Source organism: Pyrgilauda ruficollis, unplaced genomic scaffold, assembly GCF_017590135.1.
Source record: "Pyrgilauda ruficollis isolate IOZ18807 unplaced genomic scaffold, ASM1759013v1 scaffold1, whole genome shotgun sequence".
Lineage (NCBI taxonomy): Eukaryota > Metazoa > Chordata > Aves > Passeriformes > Passeridae > Pyrgilauda > Pyrgilauda ruficollis.
This window is the reverse complement of record NW_024508100.1, coordinates 4,800,105-4,826,091: the sequence shown is the minus strand read 5'-3', so window position 1 is coordinate 4,826,091 and position 25,987 is coordinate 4,800,105. Positions and strand designations below refer to the sequence as shown.

The window sequence follows — 25,987 nt, the reverse complement described above, 5'->3', positions numbered from 1 at the left end:
AACTAATTAAGCAAATGTTCCACTATCAACTTTCTCTGTCTGATACCTCCCAGTACAAGCAGGCAGAAGAGTTGTGAAAATACATCCCCCTTCAGAAGATATATTGCATCCCAAAGGCCACTGAAGACTGTTATAAACTATAAATCCCAATGGCCCAATGCATGTAATCTTCAACAACAAAAGCACAGGACAATAAAAGCTTTAAAAATGGAAACTGCAGTGCTCTCCCACAGCCAGGACGTCTGATCATTGGGGTGCCACTAGAACAAATGCAACCCAGAAAGCTGCCTGCAACTCAAACTCTTCTCCCACAGAGAGATCAAGGGCCAGGGTAGAAACTGAACTTGTACAAACAAAGAGTTAATGTGCTTGAAAGTTACAGGGCAGCTGCAGCTCTGATTAAAGGTTGTTGCACATCTTCAGCCACACCACCTTGTGAAATAATATAAAGCCATGCCAGCTCAGACAACTAAAATCCCATCAGCACCTTACCATTAATCTGCACCTGAAGGAAAATTACCTGAGATTCCTGAGCTAATCTCAAATTCCCCTTTAAACAGAAATTAATATTGGCATAACCCTTCTATAATCCTTATTCATGTTGAAACAAAGACAGGCTTCCTACCAGCTTGCACAGCATGGATACAGACAGGCAGACCATTCTTACTGTCATGAAACCTATTGGATTTGACTTGGTACCTTGTGGGCGAGTGAACCCATGCCTTGAGCCTCTTCCTGCCTCAGATTTGTAGTGCTACAAAGAGAAAAAGAGAATGTGGATTGGAGACACAAATTCACTCTGGGAACCATGCTACTGGTAAAAAACTACTTTCCAGGGTGCCCTCAACTTGTGTTTTCTCCCAATGCTTCTGAGAAAATCTTATTATTTGCTTTTGATTTTTGGTGGGGCACAGTCTGGTGAAAGAGGATAGATACATGTTGACTCTTAAAAGTGCCAGCTAAACCAGGAAAACCCAGCACGACACAACAAAGGCCAAAGCTCTTCTCCATTTTATCTTTCTATTGCCAAGGGACACATCTCCTATTTTTCTCAGCAGGAAGAATACATGCATTCTGGGGCTGGTTCACAGTTACAAATAATATCCCAACATTTGCCTTTTCCTGCTATTTAACTGTATCCCCCCAGGGCATTAGTTACAAAAGCAACTTCTAACTGTATTTGGGTTTGCCAATCAGCAAGTAGAGAGCACCAGGCTGAGCTGATTTTAAGCCACAGGAAATAATAAAAAGAGAATACACATAAAAGTGCTGTGGCCACCGAAGGTGCTGGCAATTGAGCTACAGCAAAAAAAAAAAAATCACAGAAGCAGTCAAAGAAGCACACATCATGAACGTAGAACTGGACAGGGAACATAAAAAGGGTTAAGAAAAACCTGGTGCTAAGATACATAGAGAAGGCTTGAACAGTTCTGAGGAAATAAAAGCTTTTGCACTCTACACAGACTCTGCCACCACCAAGCAAGGGCTCCAGCCAGGGATGATCTTTACCATGAACACGAGCATTCCTCTCTGCTCCCTCATGTAATGTCTGAGGACATACTTTTGTAATTCACTGATATAATTAGGATTATAACACCATCTAAGTATATCTGAGCTAGTTTTAACCCAGCTAGAGAAATAAGGCTGATCTTAAGGCCACAATGCTGACCATAAGGCAGCAGTGAACTAACTGCCCTGCTAGTCCATGGTAGATGCCGGGCTGTGGTGGGCTTTAGGCAAACTAGCAAATTCAGACCATCACAGCCTGCTCAGCAGTGCTTCAGGGGCTTGGCAGACGTACCCCCAGAAAAGACACAGGTTACATGATGCAAAAACACTGAGGGGCTTGGCATGGAAACAAGAAGTCTGAAAAGAAGAAGATAGCCACCTAGGCTGGCCTGTCCAGTTACCAGGCAGCAGTAGTGTCTGGCAGTGGAGCACTCTCCCTCCATGCTACTGCAGGTACCTGCTTGTGTCAACACATTTTTGAGATACATTTTTAAAGGATTTCCGTCTTTGTGGTCCTTCCTCCCTTCCCATTCCTCCTCCATAACAAGGCATGGATGTAAGCAAATGCTTCACAGACAGAAAGGTGTAGTAGCAGCTATCCCACAGTGCCCCCACTAAGTGAGGACTGCTGTCAGCCTTCACCTGGCTAATCCCTTCTGTTCCCTTTCAATCTCCCTTTCTCTGGGTCTGTTCAGTGGCTTCACTCATCCAACCCCAAGGCAGCCTGGTCCTGCCAGGTATCCCACAGCTGATCCATCACTCAGAAAGAGAAGAATCACTTACCATCCTTGCACAGCCACTGCTCAGACTCAGAGCCAAGACAACAGTGAGAGGAGCACAGACTTTCATCCTTGCTCTTCTCTCATGAGGGTTTTGCCTGGCAGAGGAAAACTTCCAGGGCTGGGCTGAAGCAGGAGGGTGAATCAGGAACAAGCTTTCACAAGGGACTGTGATTTACTTGACTTTAAGGTATTTTAGCTTTCTAAGTAAGCAGAGCTGTTATCACTGTTAATCATTAATGTCTTTGTGAGTAGAAGGGAATGCCCCATGGGGAGAGACTCCCCCTCAGCCACCAGGAGTGAAGAGTTTACAAAGTGCCTGACCCTTGGAGATGGCCCCTGGTGTAATCAGCAAGCACTGAAGGGCAACTCCAGAGAAGCTGATCCAATGTTGCTTGTAACTAGAGCTGATTTATCATCTGGATATTTCCCTTCTCTTTCTCTTCAGGAGCTAATTAAAAGCATGGTATAACAACAACAAGGAGCTCCAAGCAAGCCCGCTCAGGAGATGGCATCACATTGCAAAATATGGACCAGATCAATGCCAACACCAAGGATTACTCATTAACAGATGGTTACCTGCCCAGTGTGACTTGGAACAGCAGCCATCCAGCAACAGACTGGGAAAGCTAAAAAGAAAGAAAGGACCCATTACTCTGATAACACATGTTGTGTACCAAAAAGCTCCCTTCTGCCACCAGCTGAGCAAAGCCATCTCTGTGTTGTGAGTGCCTGTCTGAGCTGCGCTGCAGAATCATTTCTCCTACAGATGCAGAGGGTATTGCTAAAACTGAGATTTCACCAGAGCAGTCTTTCAGCCCCACCTTGCCCCACAACCAAAATCCACAGGTTTGGCTGGTACAACAGTGTCTGTGCTCGAGGATTTTGCCATGTCCTGTCAATCAGGGACCACACCTCCTCACACCCAAAATCCCCAGAGCCACAACAACAGAAAGAATACCATAGTCCTTGCTTAAGTTGTGTGCTGCCCTTTGAAGTTTCACCAGCACAGCTATGGAGGGGATATGATTATTTTCAGTTTTTTTGACCCAACAAAGCCATGACAGTAGGGCCCAGTGGTGAAGCAGAGCTATCCCTGCACAGTTTTGACACAGGGTTTATCATGGTGCAGGGAATTGACACACTGCTCTGTCTTTCATCACAGTAATAACTCCAGTTAATTCAACTAGGCCTATATAGGTTTATGGACTAAACTGTGAGCAAGGCTTGGAATAGCAGGAAGCAGGCAAAGTTGGAATTTCCTTCCCAAAATCTAGCAAACAGGCAGAAGAAAAATCTTTGCCTCTATGCATTGTTTGTTGCCAAAGACTTGAAGTAAATAAACCTTAAGAATAGACTTGTGGAATAGATCTGTCTTATTTTCACTCGTTTCAAACCTAGAAATAGGATGTACAGACAGTCTGATCTGCCTGAGAACATCTAGCAAAGCTGAAACATAGATTTCCACTTCCTCTCCTCATTCTTCAGCCTGGCCATCAGGTTTCAAATCAATAATGCCTGTTCAATGGCTTGTAGACATCTGTTTACCATCCAGGTTACTGAAATTTTGCAAAGAAAGGGGGGGAAAAAGCCATTACCTGCTGTTGCACTCAAGAGTTCCTAAAAGTTTTGTAGGAAAAGGAGGAGCAGGGGGTTGAGGAGAGAAGGAAGATACTTCTTTAAGGCTGTGGAAATACCCTCTTCCACCCATTTCCAGAAAAAAAATCATCCACTTCCAGGACCAGAAACACTGTGTTTCTGTGGTGACCAATGTGTGTTGTAGGGAAGCATTTTTCCATGCCTAAAAGTAACAGAGAAGAAAAGCAAGAATGCAGTCTGCTGTTGTAGATCTCCACCAAGAGCTGCACCTTGTCCTTCTGGGGAGTCACAACTCCAACTGATTCCTTAACATGACAAAAGGAATAAACACCAACACCAGGAGCCACTTCAGCTGATAGGATGGGGCTGGCACAAAGTAAAAGGAAAAGTCACCAAAGCCAGGAGTTGCAACAGCTGACAGAGAGGCCCCTCCATAAAATGGGAATTATCCCTGAGTAAGGTCTAAAGAGTGATTTCAGGGTTCAGGTGGATCTGAATCACTAAAATCCCCAAGTGCTCCATGCAGTGCCTGCCTTTGTTCAGCTGAGAGGTGTCTGAACAGGTCTTACAGCCGTAGCAAAAAGGCAGGATTTGAGGTGTGGTTTTTTGGTAAATTATGTTAAATGATCAGTGAATCTTTCAGCTGTTTATAAACAGAAGAAACTCTGTCTGCCTCTTTCAAGCATTTTGTAGAATTGTTAAAATGTTTGTGTTTTTATTTTTTTTTTAAAGAAACATTTTATCTTATTGGCAGGAAACTAGTCAGAAAACTAGACTCAGTTTTGATACTGAATTCTTATAAACTTCACAGGGCTTTGGGCATTTGGGAGTTCATTGGTGCAAAGAGTATCATCTGTGCCAAAACCATTGTCCCATGGGTCAGGCTGATGAGCCTGCAGGGCTGCTCTCCACCACCTTCTCAAGTCTACTCATCTGTGACTCACTATTTCCAGCCTCGTGATGGAAACTGTATACAAGGAAATAAGAATCAGGTGTCTATGGAGCTAATAACTTAACAACAACGAGAAAAATAACAAAGCTATAGAAAAAATCCTTATGGAATTCAAGATAAATTCCCTGATATTAGGTTTTAGACTTCATCTAGTCCCCATTTCAAATGAGGCTCTGTAAAATACTAAATGGATATAAATACATGTGTATATACATATACAAAAATATAAATAAGAGAGGGAAAATCTGTACAAATGAGCTAGAGGAAAACCTGGCTTTGCAATGATAGAATATTTGGCAGCTGTAAGGCTTGGAGCATTGCAACTCATCCCACCAGTGAAATTCCAACTAGAGTCTGGCTCTTGTTTTCAAAGAAAATTCCATTTTCCTTTTAAGAAAGGCACATTCTGATTCTTAATTTTGCTGTACATAATTTTGAACATTTCCTGCAGAACACAGAACCCAAATGTATTTGAAGCCATATTCTGCTACTACTAAAGACAATGAAAATCTCAAAATAAGATGAGAAATTCTTTTCCATGTTTGTTTGAAGTGTAATCTTTCTGTATCAAAGGCTGAAATCCATTCATTTCAGCAGTAATTTTCCCCTTTATACTGGCATCATGGGAAAAAGAAAAGGCAAATAAACACACAATAAATGAGGAGAAAGAGACAGAAGTCTTGCTGTGGCTGTCTAACAGATACTGATAACTCTGCCTCATACATTCGCCTTTTCCTCATTTCCCACACTGCAATGTTTTTTATTACTTTAAATTTTAAAATAATTAATAAAAGCTCAGACTGAACCCAGCCTTTGAACTACTTAATAATAATGAAACAATATTAACAACTACCCTAAATCATTAAATATCTGCAAAACGTAAATTAACTGAGTCAGCCATCAATATGAAATAATAAAATTGCAGAGGGTTTTTTTAATCAATTACTTGACTAGACATAAGTGGAAAAGACAAGCTTAGACACACACACACACATCCATTTGCATTCATTCCTCTGTACCAACTACCAAGGTAGTGAGAGGGCTGTGGTGACTGCACATTCATGTGTTCTCCATTTTTACAGTATTTTCTGAACATTGTAAATGTTTGTGAGAAAACTTCCACTGCAAAACTGAAAAAAAAATCTACAAACTTTTCTCATGACTGATTCCCCCTGTATTTTTGCAAATTTCTAAGCTTTTTCATAGTGATAAAATAACCCAAACTAATGGGGTAGTGTTGTTCCCTGAGGTGATCTGATTTGATGGCTTTAGTTGGCATTATTGCTACAAAGCCCAGCTTCGCAGGTAAGGAGACAGTTGCAGAAGCATTGTTGGCACAAGGAGCTGGTGCAGGATCTAAAGCCTCTGCAAGGGTGCTCTGTCCAAGACCTTTGTGCAACCTGATGAGTACATGTGAACAGGAAGTAATTAGAACTATTTCTGGCGTTAAAAATACAACTTTTGATTTGTCTTTCAGGAACGTGTAGGATGCAAGCAATCACATGTGGCAGTTCTGTTCCTGGTGTACTAACAAGGGACCCAGTGCTAACATGAGACTGAGGTACAAACCCAACCAACTCCCTTCTTTTTTCCTCTGGGGGACCTGCAAACCACACTAGAGACCTTGTTGTCCCTGCCAGATGGGATTTCCTTCAGCTCTGCTGCTTGATATCATTCCCATCATCCTGGGAGCCATTACTAAAACTCATAATAATAGAGTTTGAGTCTCTGATAATTAGTGAATATTCAAATCACCAGAACTGAGGTGAACACTCATGGGCTAAAAGCGTAATGACTTTTTTTTTATAAATAAGGCAACACAGCAGTACTGTGAGTGCATGAGGAACCCTTCCTCTTCTCTCCTTCAAACTCCTCAGCTGTCCCAACACAGCAGGGCACAGGTCACACCTTTCTCAGCAACTGGTGCAACCTCAATCTTGTCACTCACACCCAAAACCAGCATCTTCACCACTGGGTGACAAGTGAGCCTCCACCTTCTTTTATGTCTTTTGGAGTTGTGCCTTAAGAAAAACCATTGTGTTTCTTTTGCTAAAGCAAAGACAGAGAGCTGAAATAATTTTGCTTGTTTCCTTATTTCAGCAAGGAAAAAGAAATCAAACCAGACAGTTGAGATATTATGTGGGCTTTAAACAGTGTAAAATCCAGCTACATTGCAAATATGTACATCTCTGTGTGTCGTCCCTCTTGTTGCCCCGGGAGCTTCAGAAATCCAAGGGGGAAAAAAATGACACAGTTTTGGCTCTCAGGAAGAACTGGAGTCCCAGTCTGTCCTCTCTTGCTCCAGAATTTGCTGTCCCCAAACTGGGGATGATCTATGCCAAACAAACCCTTTTACAAATGTCCCTCCCCACTCCTCGAGGCAAGGCTGGGAAAAGCCAGCCAGAGTGCTGGCTGCTGAGCAGCTGGGATCCAGCAAGCATGGATTGGGCGCTGCAGCACTCAGCAGATAATCCTGGGACAGAGAGATATGCCTTCAGCCAAATGTTTACTCCTCCTCACTCCTCTCACCTCCCACACTCCCCCAGAACCTCTAGCAGCTCTCCTGGCTTCCCTCACCCACAAGCTCACAGCTCTGGGGTTTTCTGCATTGATTTCCTTTCTCTTCTCTCCTGGGACTGAAGCAGTTCTCAGCTCTATCACGTTATTTCGTTCATCTCACTCACTCCTCACTCTCCTCCCCTCTGCCATGCTGGCTGTGGATGTCCCATCCTGGTCCATGAGCTTTGCCAGCAGCCTCCAACGCCTCTGAGAGTGCAGCAGCAGCGGGGATGTCATCCCTCTGTGCACAAGATGGTCTCAGGGTGTTATTGGGTATTCCTCTGCCACTGCCTTCTGCAGGGCTTGGGACCTCCTCTGGCAGCTCTGCAGGCCTTCACCTTTCCATCACATCTCCACACGGAGATGGATCTGCTCCTGGCTGTTCTCCTCGTGGTTCCTCCAGCTGGCCTTGGCATGTTTCTCTTTAAACCCCACACCCTGGTGTTCATCTGACACTGCTGCTCTCTTATCTCGCTGCTGCTCAGCCATGACCTCTTTGATCTGGCTCTGCACTGGCACCTTCTCTTCCCACAGCTCTGCACCTGAGCTGTGCCACCCCCAGCCAGCAGTACCAGACCTTGTGAGTCCCTCTCCAGCCAGAGGGTGTTGTAGCCACCTCCTGCCCAGCCCAGTGCTGCACAGCCTGTGCTCATTGCCTGCAGCCCAAGAACAGGAGCAGGCACAGGACCCTCCACAGCCCAGCAGCCTGGGCCATGTTTGTGATGGCTTCATGTGTACTTCTCTGTGAAATCTCAGTTTTGGCCAGACACAGCCACTGCATTGCATCTATAGATTGCAGGTACATCTGTTTAATGCCTCCACCTGCAGCTGTGCTTATGGATGTTTTTTAGATGCAACCAAAAAAACTTTAGTTCTGCTATGAAAAAACAAACCATATCAATACAGCAATGGAAGAGCTGGGTTTCAGCTGCAGAAACAAAACCAAGCTGTGCTTTTACACTCCTAACCACACAAATCTGTGAGTGATTTAAAGCTCTGCTACAATCCACAATATGCAGAACCCTAATTTATACATCTCAAACCCAGACCTAAACAAGCTTTTAGAAGTCCATTTCAGGATAACACTTTGTTCTGTTACACCCCGATGTCATGATTTTTCTAAAATACCATGCCTGCAGCCAGCCCAGGGTGCGTTTGCATGAAGAGACTCTTCCTCCTACTGTATGAATAAGAGTGGAAAGCAGGTAACTGTATTTTTCAAGGACTTTGGTATAAACCTTTGCTGATAACCCTGGCTGAAACAGTAGGCCCGTATACAGAGGCGTGTGGGGTTTTTTTTAGCTGTGTACTCACTGAAAACTGACAAGAAGAGGTGTGGAGGCACCCACCTTCCACCAATGCCAACACATTTAGGTAACTTGAGCACAGGCTGATTTGCAATTGTTAGGCACGTACATTTTTAGCTGTGCTCAAATTCCTGCAATTCCACCCACTTCCTTCATTAGCATATTAGACGCCCCCATGGCACACTTTAAAATGGTCTATAAGTCAGGCATGTGTGAGGGAAGTGGCTCCACTTGTGCAGCTGAAGGCAGCTGAAGTCTTCCCTTTTGAAGGGGAAAGAGCACTGACAAGGAAGGGACAACCTCATGGGAAGGATGCCAGCCCCACAGCCTGCCTTGACTTTGGGGTGATCTCCTATGGTAGGATGGAGAGCAGAGTTCACAAATAATGCTGCATTTATTCTGATTGCAGGCCTAATAGTATCCTGTATGGAAACCTGTATACATATAAATGTATATATAGATATATCTACATTTTCTGTATGCTTTTGATGTGTGTATATATATATATGTATGTATGTATCTGTGTGTAAGTGTTTGTGTGTGTATAAACCAGATGTTTTTCTGCTCAGCAAGTAGCTCCTTGCCAAGGGCTGCAGAGCCAGCTGACACCAGGTGATCAGCCTTTTGGCCACGGTGACCAGGGGAAGCCACACAGAGAGGTGCCCCTGCTAAACCTGTGCCCTGTGCAGGGAGTGCTCCCATCCCTCAGGGTCACTGAGGCAGCTGTCCAGGGCCAGCAGGGCTGCTTGGACACTGCAGTTTTCAACACCATTGTAAGGATACTCATCCTAGATTTGTCCATTTGTTGATCTAGTGTTTGCCCGGATTTCCCTGGAGTTTTTGCATCCCAAATCTAGTGGCAAACCTGTGAGGGACTCTTCAAGCTTATCCCTTCAGTCTCCCTGATGCCAAGGTCTTGTTCCTGTGCAGGAAAAGGACCTCTGGATCTCAGTCCCATGCCCTGGGGTGTATTTGGGAGAGCTGGTGATGTAGCAGGTAGGCAGAGAGACAAGGCTGCCTCCTGGAAGGAGGGACACAGTGTTCCTTAGCAGGGCTGCCCTCTCACTGCATTCAAAAACCCCACTACTGATGCCTCTGTTATTTCCCTCTGCCCTTGCCAGTCCATGGTCTCATCCTGCTGGGGGACTGATGCACACTTTTTTCACCAAATCAACAGGGATTCTGTCCCTGGCAAAACTCCAGGGCCATTTTTCCTGCACTCCTAAAGGTAAGGCAGGCAGAGATGCCCCAGGAAGAACCTGGTTTCCCTTCTGGTGAGCAGCCCTCTCCCCACTGCACAAATCCTGACTTCAGAAGTGACTGTGTACAACTCACAGACTCGAGAACAGGCTCAGGCTAAAGATTTCACAACATGGTCAATATCCCTGCTGTATTTCCTTCTCTCTCTTTTTTCCCCCTCATTTTCCTGTACTTCCAGTGCCACTCCTTGTAATTGCTGCAGAAATGTAATTGCTGCTCTGTGTAATTGCTGCTGAAACAATCTCAGCTGTCATTGACTTACATTGTTCACAGATCAGGAGGAACTGGCAGATGAGAGTCACCCCACCTAGCTTCAGGGGCCTCCTGCATATGCATTTACATCTGAGCAAGGTATCAAGGCTCACAGATTAGGCAGTGGAGACCTTGAAAATACAGAAGTGTTAAATTTAAGGTATGAGTCACCTGTGCAAAAGCATGTTTCAGCTCAAGGATGAAACAAATCATTCTTTATATACATGGAAGGTATTAAACAAACAATTCTTTATAACCACAGACAGTATTAATTACATCCCTAACAAATACATAAAGTAACACCTGTGTTTAGGATACAAAGGCAGCTTTGGAGTAGACACCTAAAGTTAGGCAAGATCCCAACTAAGTTTTCCTAAAAGAGCAATCATGTCTTTCATATCAGCTCTGCTAAGTGTACTTTGAACTAAACTGGACTTTCTTTTGCAAACAGGAGGCCAAATCCTGTTGACTACAGAGTGTCAAGCAAGCAAAATTATCTCTTATGACATCACAGAGTGGGTGTTTTAATGGTACAAGCTGATGACATTGAAGTGAATGGCAGCAGAATCTCATACATCTGCATCAGTCCTTTCTCACAAGAGCATTAAAAAAAAAAAAAAAAAAAAGCAAGATGCAATGGGAGAAGCAGCTTTTTCCAGGAAATGCAGGCGGTGCAAGACCAGCAGAGCCTCACCATCCAGCACCTTCCCACAGGAGATGAACATCTGCCTCCCTTCACAATCTCACCTGGGAACGAAATTGCTGCATGTGTTGCTCTGGATTTTCTAACACACAAACTTTAGTCAACACTCCAGTGAGCAAGGTCAAGATCAGAGATATGCTCCCACCACCACGGATTATCTCCTGCTTGCAAACAGGTTTCAGCTAACTGCTCTGCATACAGAGGGCTGATCTCAGCCAGGCATTGCTTCGTCCTGCACACAGCACTGGCTCTGGAAATTTTTAAATCATGGAAGAGGTTGAGGTTATGTAGCTGTTGGTGGTGAGGGAGTTGATGCTCTTGGTATGCTGGTAAATAACGGCAAATAGCTACTGAAAAGGATGCATGTGCAAATCTATAAATGAGGGAGAATAATAATTAAAGTAATAGTAATTAAATTTCTCCTCATCACATGGTTTCATCTTTCCAGAAAATACTCAAATCATTAAGAAAGATCCCAGTTACCTCTTTCAGATATGGAAAGAATGGAGAGAAGCATTAATTTCATTTTCGTGCTCTGGCCTAAGAATGTGCCACTCCAAGAGGGATTAGCTTTATTCAGATGAACTTCTAGCTGGCCTTTTTTTGTTTATCAGCCTGCTCTGGAACTGAGATGTGAATCTGCACAATAACTGATTTCAAGACTATTTTGAGACTGTGAGCAAATCTTTGCAAGCAAAGAATGCAAATGAGGAACAGGTTGGTGCTCCCTGGCAAGGCAGACACAAGGTATTTAAGAATACACTTCCCAAACCTGGACCCCAGGACCTTCTCCAGGAAGGTGGGTGAATGCCCTTACAGCACCCACCCTGACACTTGCTACAGGTTCTGGGCACCCATGGACATGCTCCAGTGGCTTTGCAGCTCTTGGACCTGCAGGGGTGGGATTGACAATTACCTCTGGAAACTGGGATGAGATTATCACAGACAGCAATACAGTGTTAGCAGGGACCTGGAAGACAGGCTTCATCCCACTCCCATCAGTCATTATTTTCCACTGTTGGTACTGAAACTTCTGTATTCCTCTTGTTCTGGCATAGATTGTTCCAAGCACAGAGAGGGATGTGGATGAGAAGGGACCTTTTGAAGGATTGAAGCACCATTGTGTAGCTGATACAGATTAGTTTACACAGGCATTGAACCCCTGTAACCTCCTTCTCCTTTTCCTTCCTTCCTTCCTTCCTTCCTTCCTTCCTTCCATCCATCCATCTCTGGCAGATAGAGCATCTGTACATTTCAGCAGTGCTAGCAGCAAGGGCAGAGCAGTTCTGATGCACTGGTCCCCTCAAATCACCACACAGAGCCAGACAACAGCAAGACTATGCAGACAAGAAGCCAGAGGAGGATTACACTGTACCTGGAAAACATTTGGCTATTCAGGCTTGCAATCCCTTTGTGTTGCTAGAATAGAGCAAAAGGAAATAATTAAAGGCTAAAAACATACCCTACTATTATTAAATTCCAGAGGATGAGCTATTTTTAAGGTATATAAATATTTGGCAAGAATTCTTAATGATCCCCTTTTAAAGGAATTTCTTTATGTAGGCTAGGGTTAAGAAGATAACTTTGCAGAATCTAATAAAATGCATGTGATTTTTATGTTGTCTCATACTTCCATTTAAACTGCAATGTCTAAATGGCAGCAGGTCCCAGAATAACTGAAAAAATATTTTTCACATCTTTTCCCTTCATTGAAATTAAATATCAATTAAACATTATCAGCTCTAGTGGTATAAATTATTTACTTACTACATACACAATTAACATTTTAATGAGTTTGATACACTTGAGATTCTATAAACATTATTGTGCAGTGCAGGATTTCTTAATACTTTGGGAAGATAAGGGATGAGGAAGAAAACCAATGTGCGTTTTCATATTAGAAACTGATCATATAGATATTTAAAGACAAAACTACAAATAAAACAAGGATAAATAAAAATTCTGTACAGCAGCATTTTAGACTGTACAACAGATTTATCAATTGGGACCAAAATTAGAAACAATTTTCTTATCTTTCACACAAACAGTTCAGAAAGTTGGTTCATGTGCAACATCTTGGATTTGGTAATATTTTGAGTAATGCAGGCAAGATTTGCAGATGTGATCATCCAGCACTTCTCAACAGTTTTTTGGGTTTTTTCTGAAAAAAATCAAGAGTAACCCGGCTAAAAGCGACAGTTGGTCTACAGAAAGGAAGTATTTCTGTAAGATCAATGAAATAATTTCCTGTATTTTAACTGGCATTGGATTAGGGGTCACAAATCTCACAGTTCATCCCTCCACAATGCTAAGCTTGGATGCTATTCCAAGAGCACAGAGAGCAGCGCTTGGATGTGCCACTTGTGCTGCTGCAGGGTGGGTAAACACCCACACTACCCACAGAGCAACTCTGTTGTCACACAGGTTTGCTACAACCCCACAAAGCCTGGAAATCTGCCTGTTCATGCAGAAAATAGGGACATTTCTAAACACCAGTCACCGAGCTGTGGCTGGGAGCTGGGAGGTGCCTCAGACCTGTTTCGGCTTCTCACAGCCCTCGACAGGACCTGCTGCTGTCTGACTGAGCCTTTGGAAACTTTTCAAAATCTTGGAGAAATTGTGAAAAGATGCCTCCAGGTGTTTGCATCACACTACCACACACACTCCCAGCTACCAAGTACCTTAGGAGAGACCATTTTAAATGACAGATTTTGCAGTATTTGTTGCAGAATCTGTGTTGGAGAGGGCTGGGGTGAGCAGCAGCGCCACTGCTGAGAGACAACTACTGGCAAGGATTTCAGTTTTGTGGTGAAAAATCAAGCTACTTCCAAAAAATAAAAATATGCTCATAAGTCCTGGTTATCTCTGCTACAATGAGACAAGGAGGCTGCCAGCTGAGCCACATCTAGAAGTTTTCTGTTAAGAACATTAAATTCCAGCATCAGAAGAGAAGAAGGAATAATGCAATTCAGGCTACAGCAGAGGCACAAAGAAACCAAAACTTGCAGGCAGAGAAGTAGTGCCAGAAGAACACAGCATCTTTGAAGGACATTAAATAGCCCCCAGAAGATTTCTAGGGGCATGAGAAAGGACAATACAGCCAGGTATTGGCTCCTTCCCACGGAGCAGTAAAGCTCTTGCAAAGTCTCTTTGCAAAGCCTGTTTGTGTGTCTTCATAATCCCTCAGTTCTTGGTCACACAGCTCCCCAGAGCTAAACTGTGCAGTGATTTGTTTTGCATGTGTGTTATATCACAAACCTGTTGACAGGGCACAAAACTACAGTAATCCTGTGGGGGAAGTCTCTTTGCAAGTTTGCCTAGATGTGCATTTTCTATTCTTCACAAAGCCTTTAAAATTAAACCACAACAAAACTGTGACTTGTGGAACCAATGAGGCTGAAACAGCTACAATTGAAAATCAGATACCATGACAACAAGTGGAATATAAGACAACTGCTACATTAAACAAGACTTGGAATGCTGCAGGATTTTATGAGTGTTGGAATTGGAGTTTTTTATATATTGTTGGTTGTTACAGTTTCGCGTTTGAGTACTGACACAAGACCTCCCTCTTCCACCTAAAAGGATGGAAAGACGCTTTTTATTTACCATCATGGGATTGGGATGAGAAAAGAGTAACTCTGTATGAGTGGAGTTTCTACATGGAAAAAATGGGAAAGGTAGAAGAGAAATAAAGCCAGCTAGAATTCAATTATCTTCAGGAACAAGCTGGCAAGATACAGGATCAAGTTATCAAGCAGGGCTTCAATTAGGCTGATTTTTAACTGTAAGTAGATTTGATTAGTAGTGTAAATCACAGTATGAGGAGGCAACTTCAAATCACATTATAATGCTGAAGTCACACAGTAATAAAAACTAGACCACATCCTTAGTAAAATATTGGAAACCATCAGCCAGAGACAGGCTGCCCACATTTCTTTTTATTAACTCCTGATTCCAGCTGGTTTAGCTTTTATATTCTGCCAGACATTGAAAGGAAACCTAATATTATTAATGACTTCTAGGTCTAAGGAATTAATTTCTATTAGTTCTAGCTAAGAAGTCATTCTTTTAAACAATCTGCTATTGACTGGCATGACAGTGTAGCATGGGGAGAAACAGCTTTTCCCATGTCCCTTTGTTTACAGGATTTCCAGGCATTATGCCAAGGCTTTTCTCCATGTTAAAGAAAACTCCATTCTTCCACATCTTTCATTTTCCTGCACACAGCTTGACTCCCATGCTGTCAAATTCCCTTTGAATCCTTGATACAGTCAAATCCATTTTGTTGCACTTAGAATTTATGAACAGCATTTCCATTTGCAGAAAACAGGAGAGGGTGGAGAAACAGCTTTTTGATTTACACCTGGCTTCTCTTAGTTTCATCTGGTGGCCCCTAATCCTTGCATTAGAAAGGAGTGTGAAAGTCAATCCCCCTCTCCATGGCACTCAAAGTTTTTCAGCTGTCCTTGCATCTCCCCTCAGCTGTCTCTTTTTCCAAATGAAGAATTCTGCATTGCTCACTCCCAGTCACTTGAGTGCCCTTGCACAATTTAAGATAAGCAAGCTTGTTTCATCTAATGTATTGATCAGAGATTAATAAAGACTGCAATGACTGCACTTGAATTTCAAGTCTTTTATCTGTCTGATGCTAGGATTTTATTTTACAAGACACAAAACCAGTGCAAACCATATCCCATGTCAAAAAGTCCTCTCTTGAGTTTGACTGCTGTAATTTTAGTTTTGATTAGAACAAAGCTATTAATTTTCCAGAAGATAGGAAAAAAGTATGGCCATTTATCTGTGCAAAGAGATATCTGCTCAAGAGCAACTATTAGCAAAATACTATTAAAAAAAGAAGAAGAAGGAGAAATAAACTCTTTAAAAATACATAAATATTGAAGTATTTTCACATCATTGGGCTATGTTCTGCCTGCTGTGTTTCCCAAATCTCTAGTATCGTTACACCACCACGATTTTATCATGATTCTAAAATTAGTTTAAAGCTTGAAAGTTATAAAAGTACAGCTATTTTCACAGCATTTCATTCAGGCCCACACTGAGTTGAGTCTAATGTCAACAAGGATTTTTCCTCAATATCAAAAGCAAAATCACTTACCTGTAGAAAAAAATAAAGTATAAAAGCTAATGGGTGTTGTATCCCTTAATCTCACTGAAGTATTTGATGCAATATTAAACATTAAGCTTTAGGAATCTTAATTTATTATTACAAAATCATACATACCTTCTTTCTCACCTTACACATTTGAGTTTAAGAAACTGAGTGACAGCATCCAGTACTCTCAACTATTCCAAAAATTCATTATTCTTGATATGCTTTAGGAGCAGAGAAAAAGGAATTAATAAATATTTACCTTGATTCTTTAAACCTGCTGCCTGTATGGATCTGCAGCCCAGGAGATATGCAGCATGACTTTTTAATTCTTACAACAATTTACCAGTGAACCCCCAGAAGTTTCTCTATATCCACTCAATATGATGAGTAGATTTCCAACACTCAGTTCTCTGTGCACCCTTTTCCATGTCCAGGCTTATAACCTCTCCTGAAGAAATGGTAATGGAGGAAAAGGAGCAGATGGCAAAACCAACATGTTCAGCAGTATTAAATATCTTTTCCTTCTCAGAACTCCACCTAAGGCTAGAAAATTAACTGAAACTAAAATGAACAACAAGAAGAATGAGAAGCACTGAACCCTTATTGAAAGAGCAATAACAAAATTGCCTTTTCCCAAAGTTAAAAGGCACTGAGAGCAGTGGTGAGGAGGGACCCAATGACCATCACACCACTGTGTAATTAGATATATATCTCTGGAATTGAAACATCACCAGTGTTGGCTACAAAACCAGCTACTATTCCCTGCACAGGAAATTCACAATTTTGGGGTTTTTTTGGTTGTTGTTGGGTGGGGTGGGGTTGTTTTTTTTTTTTTTCATTTTTTGTTGGTTGGTTGTTGTTTCCTTCTTGCTGCTTGTATAACAGTGGTCTTATTGCATATATCCAGGCAATGCATTAGACAAGACTGAATTCCACTTGGACCTCTTCCCAAATGTTATGAGACAGACAGGAAGATATTAAGAAAATATTCTTAATCTTTTTTACACCAGTAGCTGCTTTTACTTACACTTCAAAAATCTACTAAAACAGAGGGAATCCTGAAGACAAGGGAATACCATTAGAAGATCAAACCGAAATTATCTTAAATAAAACAGGGAAATTTAAAGTAAGTGTGTCTTGAATAAAGACAAGAAGGGTAGGGGTAGAAATCATTATTTTAATTGCACTGTTCAATGGAATCATCCCAGGGAAAATAATACAGAAATGGAAAATAAAGCAAAACCAAATAGCTCAATACTTTCATTGGAATACTATTTTTTTCATTCTAGGACTTCATATCAGAATTCATATCAGAAGTGATGGTCTCTAGCCAGCTCATTGAAGGCAAGTGGATATAGAAAACCACTTACATCTTGCAGAAACATGTCTCTAATACATATCTTCATTGCTGCTGATGCCAAGCAAAATACCAGAAAATTTAATTAAAAGCAGAGATTTAAACAAAAGTAGCTTTGTACTGATTCTCAGTGGCCTTATTCTTCTCGCTCTTGACAGCTATCAGAGATGGAAGGTCTGAAGTCCTGTAAACTCCAGTCCTCATCCTCCCTTGGCAAGACCTCAGTTCAGAGATGTAACCTTCAAAGCTGAGGTTCCCTTCAGAATCGTCACAGGAGCGTGTCCCAGAGTCCTCCAGCTTGACCCCATCCACATCAATTATCCTGTTCACAGGGAGCTCCATTCCCGGGTTCCCTCTCACACCAGGAGGATTAAAGCTTCTGCTGGCCTTTGCTTTGTGAGAGGTCTGCTCACAGGAGTTTCCTGAAGTCCCTTGTGAATCATTTTTCTTTCTGTTTGCACCTAACAGAAGAATTAAAAACAAAACAAAAATAAAAACAAAACAAGAGAATTATGTATCTTCTGGTTTTAGCAGTTTTCAATATTGTAACCTTCTTTGAGGCCCCAAAGGTACTCAGCTGGGATATTCATCCACCAAAGAGAATTACTGTGTAGGTAACTAAACACTGGATCTCAAAGATAAATGTGAAATACTAATATGTATCTGCCTTACTGTAGCATTTTTCAGAGTTTTAAAAAAGGGTCCATTAAAAATAACTACTTAGGATAATTTTGTACACGTCTAGAACAAAAAAATCTCACTGCAGCAAACCCAAAGGTGAAAGAGAATATAGACCTTCCACTGGGGCAGAATGGGAGATGTTCCTTCAGTTGAACTGGTCTTCAAGACCCTGCTGAGATAGTATTTTTACTTGGCTAGGGCTTAATCCTCTAGCAGACTCGTAAGGGATTATCTGAAGTTGCAGTTCACTGTCCTGAACTGCAACAGAGCAATTATGGGCCACAGTTTACAGGACAAGAATAAAAGAAACAACTTTGCAGAATCACAGGGTGGTTCAGGTTGGAAGGAACCCAGTGAGGCACCTGGACCCACCTCCCTGCCGAAGCAGGGTCATCCCAGAGCACATGGCAGAGGACTGTGTCCAGATGGTTCTGGAATATTTCCAGTGAAGGAGACCCCACACCCTCTCTGTGCAGTCTGTTCCAGTGCTCAGACCAGTAAAGAAGTTCTTCCTCATATTCAGGTGGAACTTCCTGTGCATCAGTTTCTGCCCAATTTCTCGTGTTCTGTAGCTCAGCACCACTGAGCAGAGCCAGGCTCCATCCTCTGTCACCCTCCCTGCAGACATTTATAAACATTGCTGAGGTCTCCTCCCAGTTGTTTCTTCTCAAGGCTGAACAGGCTCAGCTCCCTGATTCTTTCCTCCCAAGAGAGATTCTCCAGACCCTTGACCAACTTAGTAGTTCTTTGCTGGACCTGCTCTAGGAGTTCCTTGTCCTGAGGAGCCCAGAACTGGACACAGCACTCCAGATGTGTCTCTCCAGGGCTGAGCAGAGGGGCAGGATCTCCTCCCCTGACCTGCTGGCACTGCTCCTCCTGACTCACCCCAGGACTCCATCGGCCTCCTTAGCCACAAGGACACGCTGCTGGCCCGTGGACAGCTTGTGTCCACCAGGACCCCCAGGCCCTTCTCTGCAGAGCTGCCTTCCAGCAGGTCAGCTCCCAGCCTGGGCTGCTCCGTGGGGTTGTTCCTCCCCAGGTGCAGATCCTGCATTTGCCCTTGCTGAATTTCAGAAGGTTCCTCTCTGTCCATCTCTCCAGCCTACTGAGGTCCTTCTGAAGGGCTGCACAACCCTCTGAGGGCTTTAAACACTCAAGAAACACCTGAGTTACATCTAAAATCACAGTTGCCAGGATCCAGGCCTATTCTCTAGACTACACACACATCACTATCCCAAGACAGCTGTAGTTCAAACCCCTGAGCTCCCAAAACACCTTGTGTTAGGTGTGACCCTCCAAAGTACAAGGAATAATTCAAAATAAATGTAGAGAGGCTGATTTGCCTGTGTCAACAGCAGCAAGAAGGGAAGATGAAGGAGTTGATTTCAGGATTCAAGCCACAGTTAGCAACATGGTTTCTGCAGCTGAGGTTCCCCCCATAATGATCTAAAGAAGGGCAACATTTTCAGAGACACAGAACTGCTCTCATTAGATCAAACTGAGAGCCAAGGAATAAAAAGATAAATTTTCAAGGCACAAAAGCAGGCCTGAGTAGGGACTTGCATTTCATATTTAATTCCCTTTTTCCATATATCTTCTTATCCATCTTTTAAAAGATACTATCTTATCTGACATTATTTACCCAAAGCATTCTAAAATTTTGTGCCACAATACATGCAAGCGCCTGACCAGCACGTTTAGCCAGACAAATCCCATGAAACTGGTGTGGTTAAATCCCGTAGCTGTCTTTCAAATATTTTGTGTTTCTTCCATGAAGTGATTAGTACAGTTTTATACAAGGAAAAGAAATTTCCATGTATAATCACCGTAATCAAGACTTTTTGGTACGGAGAATGGAGGAAATGGAAATGAAAAAGACAAAAAAAGCACTTTCACACACTTTCAATCAAATCACTCCAGGGTCTTCTTGAGGCTTAAAGCTTTCTATTTAAGGAAAATAAGTTAAAATCCTCAGTAGTGGAATGCTCAGTGTTGTATTTGCAGTGAAGCCCCACATGAATAATGTGGGTATTTCACATCAGTAATGCTTGCTGTTTTTTCAGAGGAATTAGATCAAACTCCAAACAAATCAGCTGAGCAAAGAGGCAGAAAGCTCCCAGCCCTGCTAGCCCAGCATGACTTCAGCCTACTAAATTGCAGCTAACATTTAATGGGACTATATTACACTTAGTGTTTAAATCTCCCTACTGAAACTGAACATTGCCTTAATTTTAACTGCTGCCTGCATGGCTGTGCTGCAAAATGCTATTCTTCTGTTCTGGAACGTTTATCACAACATGAGTGTACTGAATTGTTCTCTTGATCTCTTTAATCTGCTATTCTATGCCCTTTGAGGAAGACCTGTGACTCTCCTTTCAAGTTGCTTTAAAAGAGCTACAAATTGCTGAAATGCCTACTAATGACAAATTACCACAAATAGATGGCATTGACAGAGCATGAGTCATCCAGCTGTCCTAGCACTGAGAATACATCCTCCCATGAAATGTCATGTAAAGGAACATCTTTGATTGGGGTGGAAGGTCTCACATCTGTTGACTTGGACTAGGTTGAAACACTTTCCACAGTCAAAAGACACAGCCTGCATTAACAGGGTACAAGAGATGAAAGAGCTGGAAACTCCTGCTGAGGAACACTATGGAAGGTGCAAGTATTGCTGTATTTATTTGGATGCTAAGCCCTTCTACAGTTAAATATAAGAAATGCCATTAAGTCTTGGAATTATGGTGCCACTGAGTCACCACACAAAGCAAGTAGCAAGTGTGCAAGTAGCCCAATAGGAACACAGCAGAAATAAGGTCAATGCTTGCTCTCAGGCTTCACAAGACATAAGCTCATCTGAACAAGAACACATTCCACATTATAGACATATTTTTCTATTAATGCCATTTTTCAGAGCAATCCCTCTGCAGCATCAAATAAATTACTACTAGAGGCAGGGCAGTAATAGAGAACATCTTGTCTAAAATACCAGTTCAAAAGAATATGGAATTACTAAGGGATGATACTGTGAAGATGATTTCACTTTTCCTGTCAGGGTAGAAAATATCTTAGCTCATCTTCACCAAATAGGAAGATGATTTCAAGAGTAGCTCTACACAGAAAAAATATTTCAATGTAAACTTTTCCTCATTTTTTTAAGAAAAAGCTTTTAGGGAGCAAGGCTATTTAACACAAATAGTAGGCGAGAGATGCCAAACCAGCTTGTGTATAAATGTATCACACAAGTTTTTAAGTAGATTCAAGATTTGCATGTTTTTAGTTGAGCTTTATAATGAGGTTTCAATGAAGTTTGTAACACTCTTACACTGGTCTCCTTCTCATGTTTTCTTTTTGAGTAACACATACCTGAGGACACTTAGCTGTGCAGGCACCATCTAAGGTGCAGAGGGCCTTCACAGGTAAAATTTCTCTTCATATGTTCTTGACTGAAGTGATGAATACCTCCATGGAGAGCTCTGCAGATGCTTTGGCATGTATAAAGCATGTCAGGAATGTTACTACATTTCCCCAAATCTAATCTCTCAGATGTCCTACCTAACTTCAGTAGAGAAAGGGAGACACTGCTTATGGTAGCAGTCACACTGGTGAATTTCCAGCCTGGAATTCCACGTTCACACCTATTGGTAATCTCCCCCCTTGCTAAGCATTCCACACAGCTCTTGAGGAATTTTCTTGTGCCTCTGATCCCGTTAATATGTTCCAGCTGGTTTAAAGACTGGAAGATGCAGGCCATCTTTTGTCCTTAAACCAGAGATCTGCTGTGTTACAGACTCACAGCCAAATGACTGCTTAGAAGGCTTAACTGCACCCATCTGCATTTTTCCAAAGGTGACTACAATCAGGCACTGTTTTGGCTGATCTCCTGATTTCTCTTACCAATATTTCTCTTTTTGTGATATTTGGATTTTGTGTATTATTCTCAAGCATTCTAAATTTAATATTATCACTGTGGAGAACTATCTTTATAAAGACAAAGGGAAATCATCTTCTTCTGTATTAAATAACCCTCAAACTTTAAGTTCTAAGCAAAAGATCACAAGACATTGTCTTCCAGGTAGTTTAGGAATAAGGGAGTATTTGACCAAATTCCACACAGATACAAGGTCACAAAAAACCTGGAAATTTCAGGAGCAGCATTAATTGCCAAATGTAGACAACAGAATCAGATAACCCTAAGTCTAATGCAGATGCTTGGGGATTTAAAGGCCTGCTCACAACACCTTGCAATTATATGGTTTCTATACCATAATCAATAAATGCGTTTTATCTTCAATGTGCTAAATTTTAGTTATGATTTTTAATAAAATTTCTTTCATGTAAATTGAGTGTTTCACTCATCATTCTACCTTTGCTAAAAACCTACTGTTCTTGTCAAAATCATTAACGATTTAGATGGCTCTAAGTTCTACTGAAAGATAACAAGAATATCCTGCTGATTTTCATACCTTGATCCCAGGCATTTGACTTCTAATGTGAGAGAGGATCTGATCTCAGTTAAAGGGAATGAGCTCCAGATTAATGATTTTGTACTGACTTACAGCTGATAAAAATCTGTTTGAAGTATTTCATAAAACATAGAATATAATTCTTGTGAAAAGAAGCCTGACGTTTTCAGGGGCAGTTCCTGGAATTGGTGATTTACAGACATATACCATCCCCAAATGTAACCAGTCTCCCAAGCAGCAAGGCTCTGGGCTGTGCTGTGACACAGGAGTCTGGGCAGACACTGTTCCAGTCTCTGACTCCATGGAGCCTGTCCCAAGGTGGTACCACACTGCCTGAGAGAGCATTTTCTTACATGAGACTGAAAAAAGGAGCCCGTTGATGGTCACTCCACTTAGTGGGTGAATAGATAGTTCCAGGGTTCTAGAAATAAATCAATATAAATAACTTCTCCTTAACATGGACGTAATCTGGCAGTTTCCCTCTCAGAAAGACACTTATCCCTTTCTGTCCTAAACTGTTAGGAAATGCTACTTCTACATATTAGCCCTCCCACACATGGATTCTTTTAAGTGGTGGATGAATGACTTCCACACTGGCTGACATACTGTTACTACTACATGAATTTTTTTTTTTTTAAGTTTGTACAGTGATTTATGCTTCTGAAGGGAAAAGGATACTTCACATCAAAGTTTTAGAATACCAGAGGTTAAATTTTCTTTGGCAGTTTCCTTCTTTTTATCTCTTAATTGATACAGCACCAAGGAGAAAGCAGACTTAATAAAAGATTCCTACCTACAGTTTATGCTAAATCTTTTCAAAGGAAATTTGACTTTATATGCTGAATTTCACTTGCATGATGAAACAGCAACAGCAGCATATGCTCAGTGCCTTGAAATCTGACTCAGTAAAATGAAGGCATCGAGCCAGGAAATGGGTTATGCTACAAAGCAGCAATATTCCACATTACCAGTTTATTTACTTTTTTCCTGGGAATTTTGGAAATACATTTGCAGCATTAAGTTTAGAAATGGGCAGATGGAAATCCTTTCATTGCACTCATCTCCAAAGCATCCGCAAGGAGAACCAAGCACCAAACATTATTCAGAAAGACAAATTTGGAATATCACATGGAAGAGGGAGCTCACCAGTGGACACAGATACAAAAGAGGGAGCACTGCAACCTGTGTGTGCTGAGGGCAGGGACCCTTCATGAACACGGCTACAACAGCAGCTGAAGGGAACTGCACACAATGTCATTTAAAAGCCAGGAGCACTCCACGAATAAATTAAATGAGAAGTTCTGAATTTTTATCCAGGCAGACGTGTGCCCTCAAAAACACTGTCCAATTTGCTTGAATTTTCTGTTTCTCCACTGCTAAAACGGAAACAATTTTTGACTCCTTTCCAAGCAGTACACATAATAAAACAACTCTGCAGCAGCCTGCACATATTCAGCCCTCAGTGTGATCTTCCAGCATTATTGTTAACCTTCATTTTGGTTTTCCATCAGTGGTTGGTAACAGCAGGTTTAATTATTGCAGAGTCCTATGTTGGGAGATAGTGGATTGAATTACTTGAATCAATTTTAATTTAATCTGCCATTCATTAGGTTATTTTTCAATTACGAAAGTCTAAAATGTGGTTTCGCTGGGCTACCGGTTACATTTCACCAATAATTCACCAAAGTTCATTTCATCATCCAAATGCTGCCATGGGTTTGCATAGATCTGGGTTTAGCCCACGTGCATTTGGTTCAAAGGGCAGCTGTCATTTTTCTAACATTTTATCCAGTCACTGATAAAATCTGCAATACTTTCTAAAATGTTTATCTTGTTGCTTGATCAAAATAAGTTTACATTTCAAATAATCATCCCCCAAGGTCTTCCTTGCTTCCCATCTGTCTTCTCTAAACTCTCCTTCTCCTCTCTTTGTTGTGGATCACAGTCATGTACTATAAGCAATTCTCCCATTTAATTGTGCTCTGATTAAAAGAGGATTAACACATCCCAGCCTCAGTATTTCTGGATTTTCATGGGTGCTTCTTTATATTGATCCACCATCCAATTATCTTCTATAAATTTACACAGAACTACTAAAGGATATAAGTTACTGCATGAAAACAGCCTTTTTTAAAAGTAATGATTTACATTATTCTTACATCTTTTATGTCATAATTACCTACTTTTCTTGAATTTTTATTTATGTTTTCATTCATGTGGTTATCTTGATTTACACAGGGAACACCACTGGACGGTCTCTAAAATATGCCACATGAATTAAGAGATTATATATTAGTTACATAAAATATTGTATCATTTATTACCAAAAAAAAGATTTATTTTCAAATTTTGAAGATAGACATGTGATTGCTCTTAATCTCCTGTTAATCTCCTTAACTACCACAAACTTTTTTCCACTTGGAATGCATTACCATTAGAATTGGAAAATTTAGTAGCCAAAAAAAGAGAAAGTCACAGAAATACCACTGATCTCTGTTCTAATTATCTGATCTCTATTCTTCATTCTTCAGCTGTGGGGTACTGCATCCTTTCTGTGAATAACAAAAAAAGATCAGTTGGGGATTTTTTTTTTTTTGGGCTTTGGGAACAATAGCCTATATAGACTCTGAGAGACTACCCTGACTACCCTGCATTTTATTTCTGCATATTTTATCTTTCACAACAAAAACATCCTACTAACTATTCAGTTTCTGAAAGATTTCTTTCCAATAAGAAAGTAAACAAGTTTATTTTGAGGGTACAAATCTATTTCAGAAAAAAGGCGGTTTCTTTAAAAAAAGCTATATAACTTTAGACTGTCTGAATTAATTCTTTAACTTCCATAGACATTCTACTATGCATAATCACAGAGAGTTCACCATGCTTTTATTTCCCCTAGCTGGCTCTCTTATCTTAACCAATGACATCATATGCTTCCTAAATGGTAGTTTTGAATAAACTTTTTAATTGCATTGCTGGATCCAGTCTATACATCTCCTTAAAAAAATCCATCGTACTTGGTAGACAATTCCACTGACTATAATTCTAGTGTCATTTTGAGAATAATTCTCATCCCAGATGAAAAAAAAGCCCCAAAACCAGAGTTTTTTTAAGACAAAGAAGAATATTTTGATGGACTCCATCCTACAGTCTGTGCACTTCAATCTGGATTGCTGCAAATTGTCCTATCTCAGGCTGAAATGGTATTCCATGAAACAGCCCAGTTGCTATCATGACAAAATGCCCATCTACTTTGTAGTAGAGGCAAAAACCATCATGAACAACTCAGACCAGTGGAATATTGCTGAATAAACAATCCAGTGCAAGGCCTGTGGCTTAATACTCACAGCTCTTGAGGAGACTAAAGATTTGGGAGGCTGCCCTTCCCCATGGGTAACACATGTGCCCAGCCTCTTGGGAAAAACTGGACAACATTCAAAGTAACCA

General features: G+C 41.4%; 2 protein-coding genes across 4 annotated transcripts in view; both read right to left on the bottom strand.

Moving 5' to 3' along the window:
* HGFAC (HGF activator) overlaps positions 1-2,361 on the bottom strand; it is a 39,256-nt gene extending 36,895 nt beyond the window's left edge. Inside the window, exons 1-2 of the mRNA XM_041458065.1 lie at positions 2,293-2,361; positions 700-754 (exon numbers count right to left, since the gene is read on the bottom strand). Of these exons, the coding sequence (XP_041313999.1) occupies positions 700-754; positions 2,293-2,358 (121 nt within the window). The 5' untranslated portion in view covers positions 2,359-2,361. The remainder of the gene's footprint in view (positions 1-699; positions 755-2,292) is intronic.
* Positions 2,362-17,207: 14,846 nt separating this feature from the next.
* RGS12 (regulator of G protein signaling 12) overlaps positions 17,208-25,987 on the bottom strand; it is an 87,200-nt gene continuing 78,420 nt past the window's right edge. For all 3 annotated transcript variants that reach the window (XM_041464424.1, XM_041464507.1, XM_041464766.1), the window contains one exon: positions 17,208-17,854. In XM_041464424.1, the coding sequence (XP_041320358.1) occupies positions 17,493-17,854 (362 nt within the window). In that variant the 3' untranslated portion in view covers positions 17,208-17,492. The remainder of the gene's footprint in view (positions 17,855-25,987) is intronic.